At 37.5% G+C, this 10,668-nt stretch overlaps 2 protein-coding genes across 2 annotated transcripts; one reads left to right on the forward strand and one right to left on the reverse strand.

The window, feature by feature from the left end:
• Nucleotides 1–295: 295 nt before the first annotated feature.
• LOC140758184 (AP2-like ethylene-responsive transcription factor BBM2) lies at nucleotides 296–3,766 on the forward strand. The gene is made up of 9 exons (XM_073094270.1): nucleotides 296–711; nucleotides 812–1,400; nucleotides 1,559–1,641; nucleotides 1,786–1,794; nucleotides 1,882–1,970; nucleotides 2,086–2,159; nucleotides 2,264–2,314; nucleotides 2,424–2,500; nucleotides 2,577–3,766. Exons 1-9 carry the CDS (start codon nucleotides 450–452, stop codon nucleotides 3,413–3,415), a joined length of 2,073 nt encoding a protein of 690 aa, XP_072950371.1. The 5' UTR covers nucleotides 296–449; the 3' UTR covers nucleotides 3,416–3,766.
• Nucleotides 3,767–7,079: 3,313 nt separating this feature from the next.
• Nucleotides 7,080–10,630, reverse strand: LOC140780255 (uncharacterized). The gene is made up of 4 exons (XM_073125674.1): nucleotides 10,447–10,630; nucleotides 10,151–10,308; nucleotides 9,445–9,511; nucleotides 7,080–7,429 (listed from the first exon to the last, which is right to left on the reverse strand). The coding sequence occupies exons 1-4, from the start codon at nucleotides 10,579–10,581 to the stop codon at nucleotides 7,331–7,333; spliced, it is 459 nt and encodes a 152-aa protein (XP_072981775.1). The 5' UTR covers nucleotides 10,582–10,630; the 3' UTR covers nucleotides 7,080–7,330.
• Nucleotides 10,631–10,668: the final 38 nt, after the last annotated feature.

Consider the following 10,668-nt stretch of genomic DNA (forward strand, 5'->3'; position numbering starts at 1 on the left):
CCCACTTCAACTTTTCCAATGTTCACAAATGTTTGGTCAAAAATGTTACAAAATGCCAACAAATATCCGTTTGAACTGTAGCAGCCTTTAGGATAAAAGAATCATTAGTTGTATTAACATTCTTGCTACATCTAATCTAATTCATTTATAATCTAGCAATCTTGGTGTTAATTAACCAAGCCCTTGCATGCACTTTGAGGGAGTACTAGTGTTGTTTGTTTGTTTGCTTGCTTGCTTGCAGATAGTTATAAAGTCATCACAGTGTGTGTTTATTGTTTGAAATGTTACTTTCTTTCAGGTCCTTCTGACCTTTTCCTCTTCTCTTCCAAACCCCAAAGCACTGCCCCCGGCCCCTTCTGCAACTCCCCCTTATCACCATCCTCCTCTCCTTTCTCCCATCTCTCTTTCTATACATACCACTACACTTACTTTTGGTTGCAACACTTCTAATGGCTTCTATGAACAACTGGTTAGGCTTCTCTCTCTCCCCTCAAGACCACCCTCACCAATCCCACCCCTCACCTTCTCTAATCTCCGCCGCCGATGACGTATCTAACGACTGCTATGGCCTCTCCATGGACTCTTCTACTCCTCCTCCTCCTCCTCCTCCTCCTCCTCCTCCTCCTCTTCCCATTCCAACCCTAATTAGGCCAGATGGGTCTTTTGGCATCTTGGAAGCCCTCCACCGACCTATCTGCCAACCTCCTCAAGGTATGGTTATAAGATCCATATCCCTTAATAGTTATAGATGATCACTTTGCTTATATTTATTGTTTATATAAATATACTATCTGTAATCTCTCATCTATAGATTGGAGCATGAGAGGCAGTATGGAGTACAAAGGCAGCACTTCGGAGCTATCCATACTAGTGGGATCAAGTAGCAATCAAAGCAACACCATGGAAGAGGACCAACCAAAGCTCGAAGACTTCCTCGGCGGCGGGAGCGGCGGATACATGTATATGGCGGCGAGCGAAGGGAGCGGAGGACTTATCAATATCAATGGTGGTAATCATGGAAGTAACAATGGCAATTGCAATACAAATAATAACAACAGCAATAGCACTATTGGTTTGTCTATGATCAAGAATTGGTTGCGGAACCAGCCGGTGCCGCCGTCCGGCGATGACAAGGGCGGCGAAGAGGAGGGAGGGAGCCCTAATTGTGGTGCAATTGCGGGGTGCGTAGGAGCGGCGAGGAGTAGCTCGCAGAGCTTGTCGCTTTCGATGAGCACGGGATCGCAGTCGAGCTCGCAGATGCCACTGGTGACGGTGGCGGGGGAGAGCTCGTCGTCGGAGAATAAGATCGACGCACAAAGTATTGCGGTGACGGAGGCGGCGCCGAGGAAGTCGATCGATACTTTTGGGCAAAGGACTTCGATTTATAGGGGCGTAACGAGGTTTGAATAAGTTCTATATCTATTTGATTTAATTGATCTCTCTTCTGTGAATATCTTTTTGCCATGCATTCATAAATCAGCATCCAACTATGGTGAAAACATCAACTTGGTTTCATTTGAATTCAAGATTGTTAATTTATCCTAATTATTCCTAACAGGCATAGATGGACAGGAAGGTATGAGGCACATCTATGGGACAATAGTTGCAGAAGAGAAGGTCAGACACGTAAGGGAAGACAAGGTATAAGCTACAATTTATTGTATTTTCCCAACTATATATCTATCTCATTGTTACATTCTTACATGCTATTACCTATACTAATTGACTTCCTCTCTTGCATCTTTTGCCATGATTGGAAATGGGCCTCGTTCCAATTGCATGCAGTCTATTTGGGTGAGCAACTAAAACTTTGACATTGCCCTTAATTTTCTCATCTGAGTGAAAGGAATTTGCTGAGGGACTAAACGTGATTTCAAATAGGTGGATACGACAAGGAAGACAAGGCTGCTAGGGCTTATGATTTGGCTGCTCTTAAGTACTGGGGTACTACTACAACAACCAATTTTCCAGTAGGTTCTTAATTTTATTTCTCCTCTTCTTGATCATATCAGTGAGATTAGATTTTTTTTTTTTTTTTTGATTTGTTTATTAATACTCCAAAGGTGTTATTCTAATCTATATCAGATAAGTAACTATGAGAAAGAGTTGGAGGAGATGAAGCATATGACGAGGCAGGAGTATGTTGCATCCCTTAGAAGGTATCTAGACTTTGATTTTATTAAGATTGTTAAAACAAAAAGTTAAGTATTATTAATATCTTTCGGTTGACAAAAGTTATATATATATATATGGATGAGTGCAGAAAGAGCAGTGGATTTTCTCGTGGTGCTTCTATTTATCGTGGAGTTACAAGGTATCACTTACATTCCTAGATTTTATTAATGCCTACTATAAGTAGTAACATTTTCTTTGATATCTACCCTTTTATTTTATCAACTGCATTGTATTCAACTATTTGATAGGCATCATCAGCATGGAAGATGGCAAGCAAGAATAGGAAGAGTGGCAGGAAATAAAGATCTCTACTTAGGAACATTTAGTAAGTATATATACTCCTTCTACCTCTGTAACTTCCATTGTCACAACCCTAAATATGCATACATACTGATACATAGGCACCCAAGAGGAGGCGGCGGAGGCCTATGACATTGCGGCGATAAAATTCCGAGGGCTCAACGCCGTCACCAACTTCGACATGAGCCGGTACGACGTCAACAGCATCCTCGAGAGCAGCACACTCCCTATCGGTGGCGCCGCCAAGCGCCTCAAAGACGTGTCTGAGCACACTGAGACAAGCGTCGACGGGCGCAGGACCGACGTGGAGGACAACATGAGCAATTACGGCCACCACCACCACCACAGCCACAGCCACCACCATGGTTGGCCTACCATCGCATTTCAACAACCGCAGTCTATCGGCATCCACTATCCCTACGGCCAACCTAGGGTTTGGTGCAAGCAGGAGCAAGACGGCGTCGTGACTACGGTGCAAAGCCTGCAGGACTTGCAACAACTACAGTTAGGTAACAACACCCATAACTTCTTCCAAACCTCGGGAATTCATCACAACCTAATGAGCTTGGATTCAACTTCCATGGAGCATAGCACCGGGTCTAATTCAGTTATGTACAATGGAGGTGGCTATCAAGGTGTTATGGGTGGCGGCGGTGGTGGTAATGGCTATCTGATGCCCATAAGCACAATGGTGGTGGATCAAAGCCAGAATAATAACCAAGTGAGTAGTAGCTATGGAGATGAGAGCATGTATGCTTACTACCTCTCGCAGCAGTCGTCGACGTCGAGCGGGGTGATGAAGGAGAGCAATGGATATGATCAGCAGAGTGATGGGTGTAACAACTGGATGCCAACTACAGTGCAGGCCATGGCAAATAGAGGTAGCAATGTGGGTGTCTGCCATGGTACTCCTCTCTTCACAGTGTGGAATGATGCTTAGGCTTAGGGTTAGTAGTAGTAGGGAAGCTGATCATGGTCATAGAAGAAAGAGAAGAAGGGTATAATTACTTGCCTACTAATTTTGATATTATTGTTGTTATTTTAGTAGCAATATATTTTTTTCTTCTTCTTCTTTAGGAGAAACAAAGTAGAGCTAGATGATGCTTCTCTTTTTTCTTCTTTCTTTTTTATTTACTAAAACTCTTGTTCTAACTTAAAAAGGTTCTACTGAAGTGTTGGTTATGGCATGTGAGGTTCACTCACTTGCTATGAATTTTGGGAAGCTTCAGATGGGGAATCCCTTGGAGAGGGGGGCTATGTAAATTCAAATGATGGTATAGATGGGCATGATTATGACCTCCAATTAATAATAGTTAATTACTTGGATTCAAAGGTAATGCCACTTAAATTATCTTTTAACTATTTCTATTTCCTTTTCACTGAGGAATGCCATCTCAAAGTTCATATCTATGGTCCATCTGATTTGCCCAGTGTTACATATAATTAGTAGTCAATATAGCAAGAGAATGCTCACAATTTTAAAGCACATTTATCATGGTAGTCAAGTGGGATCTTCTAGAGGTACAAATTGTTTATTGAACACTACTAGTCTAGGTTAGAGTAGCCTGCAAGTTGAATCATAAAGAGTGAATCCAGTCTCATCCATCAGATTAAATGTCACAAGGTTTGCTTCAAGATCCTCTACTATATACTATATATTCAACTTATTCCTTTCCCATGTGAACACTCTTTATGCAAGTCAAAGACCTTGCTTCACTTAGAGAACACCTCTAATTTCTTTAACTCTTGTAGCAATGACCATCATGCATGTCTCATTTTCAGATGTAGTTTTAAGTTTTAACAATGACTTCTTCATATGTTTGCCAAAACTCACAAAGGATGCCCATCTCTTCAAAGATATTAAATAGGTAGTCATCCAACTGAGGGAGCTTTTGACTGTCAGAAATGGAATGGCAGTATTAATTAGGGTTTACAAGTGAATATGCCAAAGAAGAGAGTCATCATGCATGGTCCCAGACCTATACTCACATAACACTGCCTTCTGGCTTTACACCTTGCATTCTTAATATTTAAAAATCTAGCCCTTTGTTTTATTAAATATGGTGCAACAAAGACCCTGTGTTAGGTTAACTGTTAACACTATTTCTTCTTCTTTCACCTTTCTTTTAGAGCACAATGAGTTTTAGAATCCAACAGTGTGTTTCTCCTCTCTTTTTTTCTTTTTTTTGTTTAATTTGGGTAAGGTTTTTTTAGATAATATAATTTGGTAAGAGTATTTTGGGTTGGATAGAATATTTTGAGGTGGGTAAGGTATCAAGTAAGGATATTCTAGTAATCATCTTAGTATAATTAAACAAATTTAAAAGTTTAGTTAAATTTAATTAGCAGAAGTAACAACGGTGTATTTTCGGCGCATATTTAGCACAACACTAAAAAAGAAAAAGGTAATATAAATTTCCTTAAAATTAATTGAAAGAGAGAGTAGAACTCAAGTAGTAGTCATGAGAGAGGGTGGTGGTCATATATATATATTATTATGACATGTCACATAGATTCACTATGGTCAGAAGTAGTGAGTCAAGACATTCACATTAGATAAAAGATCTTAGCCCAGGCAGGGTATGAGATGATTCAAAATAGCATTCTTTGCCTGTCACAGGACAAGGGAAGGAGAAGGGAAAGAGCTACTAGCATTTGAGGTTAATAAAAAAGAAGGGACACCTGAGTATATATATATATATATATATATATATATATATATATCTTACACATGAGAGTGTCATGCATGCATTTCTTTTGTCTTCACAGATGGGTTTGTCCTTTATTGCCAAAATCTTGAGTACTTTTTAATTTTTTTAATTTATTTATTGACGTGGACGTTTGATTTGCCAACGAAAATTACATCCAGATGATTAAAAAACGCTCGTATTGTATCAGTTTAATCGCTTAATTATGACGTTATTAAATCCTTATTCCTCTCTTAAAAAAAATAATAGCCATATAAATCCAATAGCTTAAATTAGAGATGGTTTAGAAAAGGGTCTGAAAGTAAAATAAGTACTAACGCAGGGTGTGAAATGAAAACTTGCTGATAATTCAAAACCCCCCGAGTAGGTTCGTCGAACCGATTATCTGCCACGTGTACGGCAGAAAACGACGACAACTCCTCGGCCGCACTGAGCTGTGTGGGCCCCGCACGACCCTGACACGACCGAGACAAAATGCGGGGCCCACCACCACGTCCTCCTCCTATCAGCAGGGCCCACGTCACGTCTTAACCTTTTATTTTTATTTTAGTTAATCACGGAGATAATTACGCCTACGCTCCCTAATCCAAGCATATAATTTTCATTAGTTGTCAAATGTCACCGGATTATTAGTTTTAGAAAAAAAAAACTATTTTAATATTATTTTAGAGAGAAAAAAAGAAAAAATTTAAGGGTGATATGGTTATTTGTATTAGATAGTTAAAGAAGTAATTAACTTTTAATTATATATATATATATATATATAAATATATATATATATATATATATATAGGTTTTATATAGAGGAGGAGGACCGACTCCACCGCTTGGGCTCACCAATGGAGCTAACTGCATCACCACCACACCTGACCACCAATTTGACCTGGACACGTGTCGTCATCCCTTTCACTTTACTTTGCTTCCTCTTGTATGAGTGACAGGTGGCGTTAGGTTCGACTAACATGCCTGGGTTAGTGGAGTTTTTGACTAAACTAAATTCATTTTATATTTCTTTTTACCGAAATAAAATGCCCTCTTAAATTTATTACTAAATAAAATCTAATTTAGCATAACCTAATAATTTAAAAAACTAAATTAAAGAGATTTATATACATAAAAGATACCGATTTTTATTTGAACTATAATAAATTAGACTTTATTTAATAATAAATTTAAAGAATAATTTATTTTAATTAAAAATATTGAAACAAAGCTAGTTTCTGAGTTAGTGACCAGTAAAGATGGATGTGAAAGAAAATTTTATTTATTTAACACTGCATCTTTCTGATTTATTACATTTTATGTCCTGTTCTTAGTTGTGTGATTGGATCCAAAATGACACCCTTTTTTATGATCATCCTAACCTGACAGGCTTGTACTGACATGGTAGACTCCTTTCAAACATAGCAATAAAGATCAGTAGATGACTATTGAAGTATTGATGACTAGAAATTAGATTTTTGAGTTTATTATTTAGACATTCAAAATATGAGGATGCCAAATGGAAAAGTTTTAAATTCTGATATGAATTTTCTTATAAGGATAAATTTGGCCTGTTAGACGACCTAAGAAGTAGGATATCAAATATACAGTGATACAGGGATTCATTGTGTACCGAATAGAGATGGCTAGTATCGGATAACGTTCTTTATTCCAACCCCAATTATAGCTTTCTTGCTGAGGAGGAATCTTATCAGCCCGTAGTCCTTATTTCTCCACTGTTCAAGGCCCAGATAAGGGTACAAGGAATAAATCCATATTATAGTAGTTTCTGTGGACTTGTATTCCTATCCTGTGGATTGGATAAATCCAACTTCCCACGGCATTCAGAGACGTGCAAGGACTGTTCACGATAGCATATAGTAAAATATTGAAGAACTTCACCAGAAAAACAAGTGACATGAATGGTCTCTTCCTAACAAATTATCTAACAATTATTGAGCAGTTTGATACAAGCATTATTAAGAGGGATGAACGCTATGTTTTCCACTTCTCACACATCTATGAAAATAATAATTTGTGCATCTTAAGGAAAAGTCGCGGCATTTGTCGCAGCTAACAAGCTGCTGCATTCTCTTTATAATCTTGCAAGCATGTACATAGTTTACAGGCTTAGCAAATAAAAATAGTTTGGATTTCCCTAACCTTTACAAGTCCTTGAAAAGAAGTTGGAATCTGGGTATCCTCTCAGGTGGAAGTGGACAATTCACAATTAGTTTCCCCTTCATTGCTCCTCTAAATATTGCCTGCAGACAGATCAGAGGAATTAGCTAAAGGACCTCCCAAACAATAATATTTCAGTAAAAGAAGAATGAGAATTTCAGAGAATCACAGAATATCTCCCATATCTGCTATTGGTCATGCAAGCAGTTGAATTCACCTGATGAGAATGATACACAATTTACCAACCCTGCACTCTATGTAATGCACCTAACAGTAGAAAAAAGGGTACTGTAGTCTATGATGTTCCCACTGATGCAGGACTACAGAGGAAACTGGTACATAGACTGATCCAATGTTCAGAAGAGGTCTCCGATAAGCATTTCTTTTTAATAATTTGAAATCATGCCGGGGTGCATGGGTAAACGTCAACAGTAAATTCTAGGCAAGGCATCTCATATACTTCATAAAGTAATGAAAAAAATCTTACTGCATAAGAATGGGAAATTAAGGTGATACTGTAGTTGCTCCAACTAAAAAGAGATATATTTTATTATAGGATTTTTTTAAAAAAAAAATATTTATTTACTATAGATGTAATGAAGATAATGCAGCTGTCTATCAAAGTTAAACTCCTCGTATTATGAGAAAACAATCTATTGTGGCATCTCCTTGATGTAAAGGACAAAAAAGGTATACAATGCTAACACATTGTTAGTTTCAATGATGGTCATGCCATTGGCCTGATGCATGCCAAACTAGCACAAGTGAGTGTCAATCCGTGCTGTACTGACACAGGTGCGCTGGCACATCCCATGTCGAGCCATGCCGACAGACACTGATGCGTGCTGCACCAGAACGAATAAGTGCCGACCCGTGCTATACTAGCAAAGTGTGTGACGACTGGCATAGGTCACATAAGGTTCAAAACGAATTTTATTGATCCGAAACAGATCCATTAGAGTGGTGAATCTAAAATATTATATTGACTCTTTTTTATCATGTGACAAGCATGATATGTTATGTGGAACTCTTTTTTTTTTTTTGAACTTTTTCCTAATTCAATCATATTATGGAGTATTTAATCTTATGGAGTATTCAATAATATTAATTTTAATAAATATATTCAATCATATTATTTATTGAATAATATTTATATTTGATTATTGCTATAGTTTTAATAAAATATGTCAATTACAAAAATAATTTAAAGATAAAAGACTCTAATATATCCTTTGATACATATGTTCAAATCAAAAACTAAATATTGACGTGCTAAAGACCCAAAAATGTGTTTAAATACACTAAATTTTTTATTAAAAAAGTGTCAAAGGTGTGCCAATGCGTGTTAGTGGCACGTAGATGCTTGCCATGGAAGCCGGGTATGAACCAAAGAACTTTCCACAAGAAGATCCTACTTTGCTTAAAGTTAGCTTGACATGTGATCACTTAGTCAGCCGAGTAAAAAAAAATGCCCTATTTAAGTTCGCGCATCTAGCTAATCAAACCTGTCCATATTACGTACGAAGGATAACTAACAAGGGTGTACAAGATGATGCAATGGTATAAAAGATAACAAACAGTGGTGTACAAGATGGTGAAAAGGATACAAAAAGATAAGACTTCCTATTCTAGCTATATGTTCAACAAAAAAAACTTTTGATGTGGGCATCACTAATATATCATACATGCACATTGATCAGCACAGACAACTAATGATCCCTCCTTCAGGAATTTAATCTTAAGTCATTTAATATTATTATTATTATGTATTTATTTATTTATGGTGTTTAGAGTTGTACTTATTTATTCTAGTTATTTAGAGTTCTATTTCCTTATTGTCATTGTAAAGCCTATATATACACCAACTTTTACCCAGTTAGAGTTAATGCATGAATGAAGAATTTTGAGATTTGCCTCTTTCATGAGATTTGCGTGTGAAACCCTCCTTCATGAGATTTGACTCTTTCACTCATCCAAGATTGTAGCAACTAGCAAGCATACCTTCAAAGTTTTACCAACTAACACACATCCTACGAGGAACTGAGCAACAAATTTGTAAAAACAACATGAAAGAAAAGTCTATTGTAATTACTCTCACCTCTACTACATCGATAAAGTCTTGCTTGCTGTGAAAAGAACCTATCCATTTTGTGTGATCCGCAGTCCTAGATAGTCAACTATAGCAGTTAGCAGAAGTATTAGCTACTAAAATATGAGAGAACATAGATGCTCACAAAAGCAGATCATTGGAAAACAAAAATAGGTTCAAATATAGTAGACTACCTCTTAGATGAAGGAATTAAGATGAAACATATCACAAGCTTACCAAAACTTGGAAGACAATAAATAAATATGCATAAGTGAAATTGATGATCAGATGATCATGAAGATGTATCCTTTAACAGGTCAGCTCGTACTGATTCAGCCAAATTTAGGATAATCTGGGATCAATTTGCAAAGACTTGAATTCCCGATTTGTTTACCATTCTAATTTAAATGCCAAATAAATAGATTTAAATAAGTAAATTGGTGATTATTTTAGTCATAAATGATAAATTTATGCTTGTCTCCATGTTATCGAGAAAAGGTCTGAGGCCCATCAGTTTGATTGGAGGTTACTTATTTAGAAATATAACAAACTAGAGCTCAATGGATCCCACGATGCTTGTCATTACATTGATCGATTGGCTATTTCTCGTCATAGCAAATATAGCAAAACTAAATCAAATTAAAAATAACTAAACGGAAAACAAATGAAATCAGATGTTTACACAATTAAATACTTTGGAATATAAATTACTTACCCCGAATCCATCTTCATGTGATGCGCATTGAAGAAGAAAACAGTTGACGGTATCAATGTAATATCAAAATACTTCACATAAACTTGAATCTCTTCAGCATCTACGTCGACTAACGCAACCGTCGCAAACTTCGAAATGTCTTGAGAAGTTCTGAAGAGCTGCAACGGCGACGAGCCAACAATTATGACAAGATAAGAAGGAAGAAAAAAGAAAAAACAGAAGTAATCTTGCAGAAAATTCGAAGAGAATTTGTTGAATTGGAGCGCAAGGATAAAATTTGGGGGAAAGAAGCGTACGATGTCGTCGAGTTGGAGGCAGACGGCGTCGGAGGCGCGCCCGAATCTGAGGACCAAGACCTTGTCGAGGGTGTCGCGGATGATGACGTCCACCTCGCGCTTCCGCGTCAGCGTCGGCAGCAGCGCCGACCCCATCTTTCCTTTCCCTTCTTTTGCGCCGCGGTGGCCCAAAGGCCGAAGGAGGTTCTTTTATTATTAAGCAACGGAAATTTATAATTAAAA

Source organism: Typha angustifolia, chromosome 3, assembly GCF_048772165.1.
Source record: "Typha angustifolia cultivar Huaian chromosome 3, ASM4877216v1, whole genome shotgun sequence".
NCBI lineage: Eukaryota > Viridiplantae > Streptophyta > Magnoliopsida > Poales > Typhaceae > Typha > Typha angustifolia.

Coding starts and splice junctions, on each gene's coding strand:
- LOC140758184 (XM_073094270.1), top strand. CDS start 450: ATGGCTTCTATGAACAACTGGTTAGGCTTCTCTCTCTCCCCTCAAGAC. Junction 1,971..2,085: donor CTACAACAACCAATTTTCCA/GTAGGTTCTTAA, acceptor AATCTATATCAG/ATAAGTAACTATGAGAAAGA. Junction 2,160..2,263: donor TATGTTGCATCCCTTAGAAG/GTATCTAGACTT, acceptor GGATGAGTGCAG/AAAGAGCAGTGGATTTTCTC.
- LOC140780255 (XM_073125674.1), bottom strand. CDS start 10,581: ATGGGGTCGGCGCTGCTGCCGACGCTGACGCGGAAGCGCGAGGTGGAC. Junction 9,512..10,150: donor CACATGAAGATGGATTCGGG/GTAAGTAATTTA, acceptor TTGACTATCTAG/GACTGCGGATCACACAAAAT. Junction 7,430..9,444: donor ACTTTATCGATGTAGTAGAG/GTGAGAGTAATT, acceptor ATCTGTCTGCAG/GCAATATTTAGAGGAGCAAT.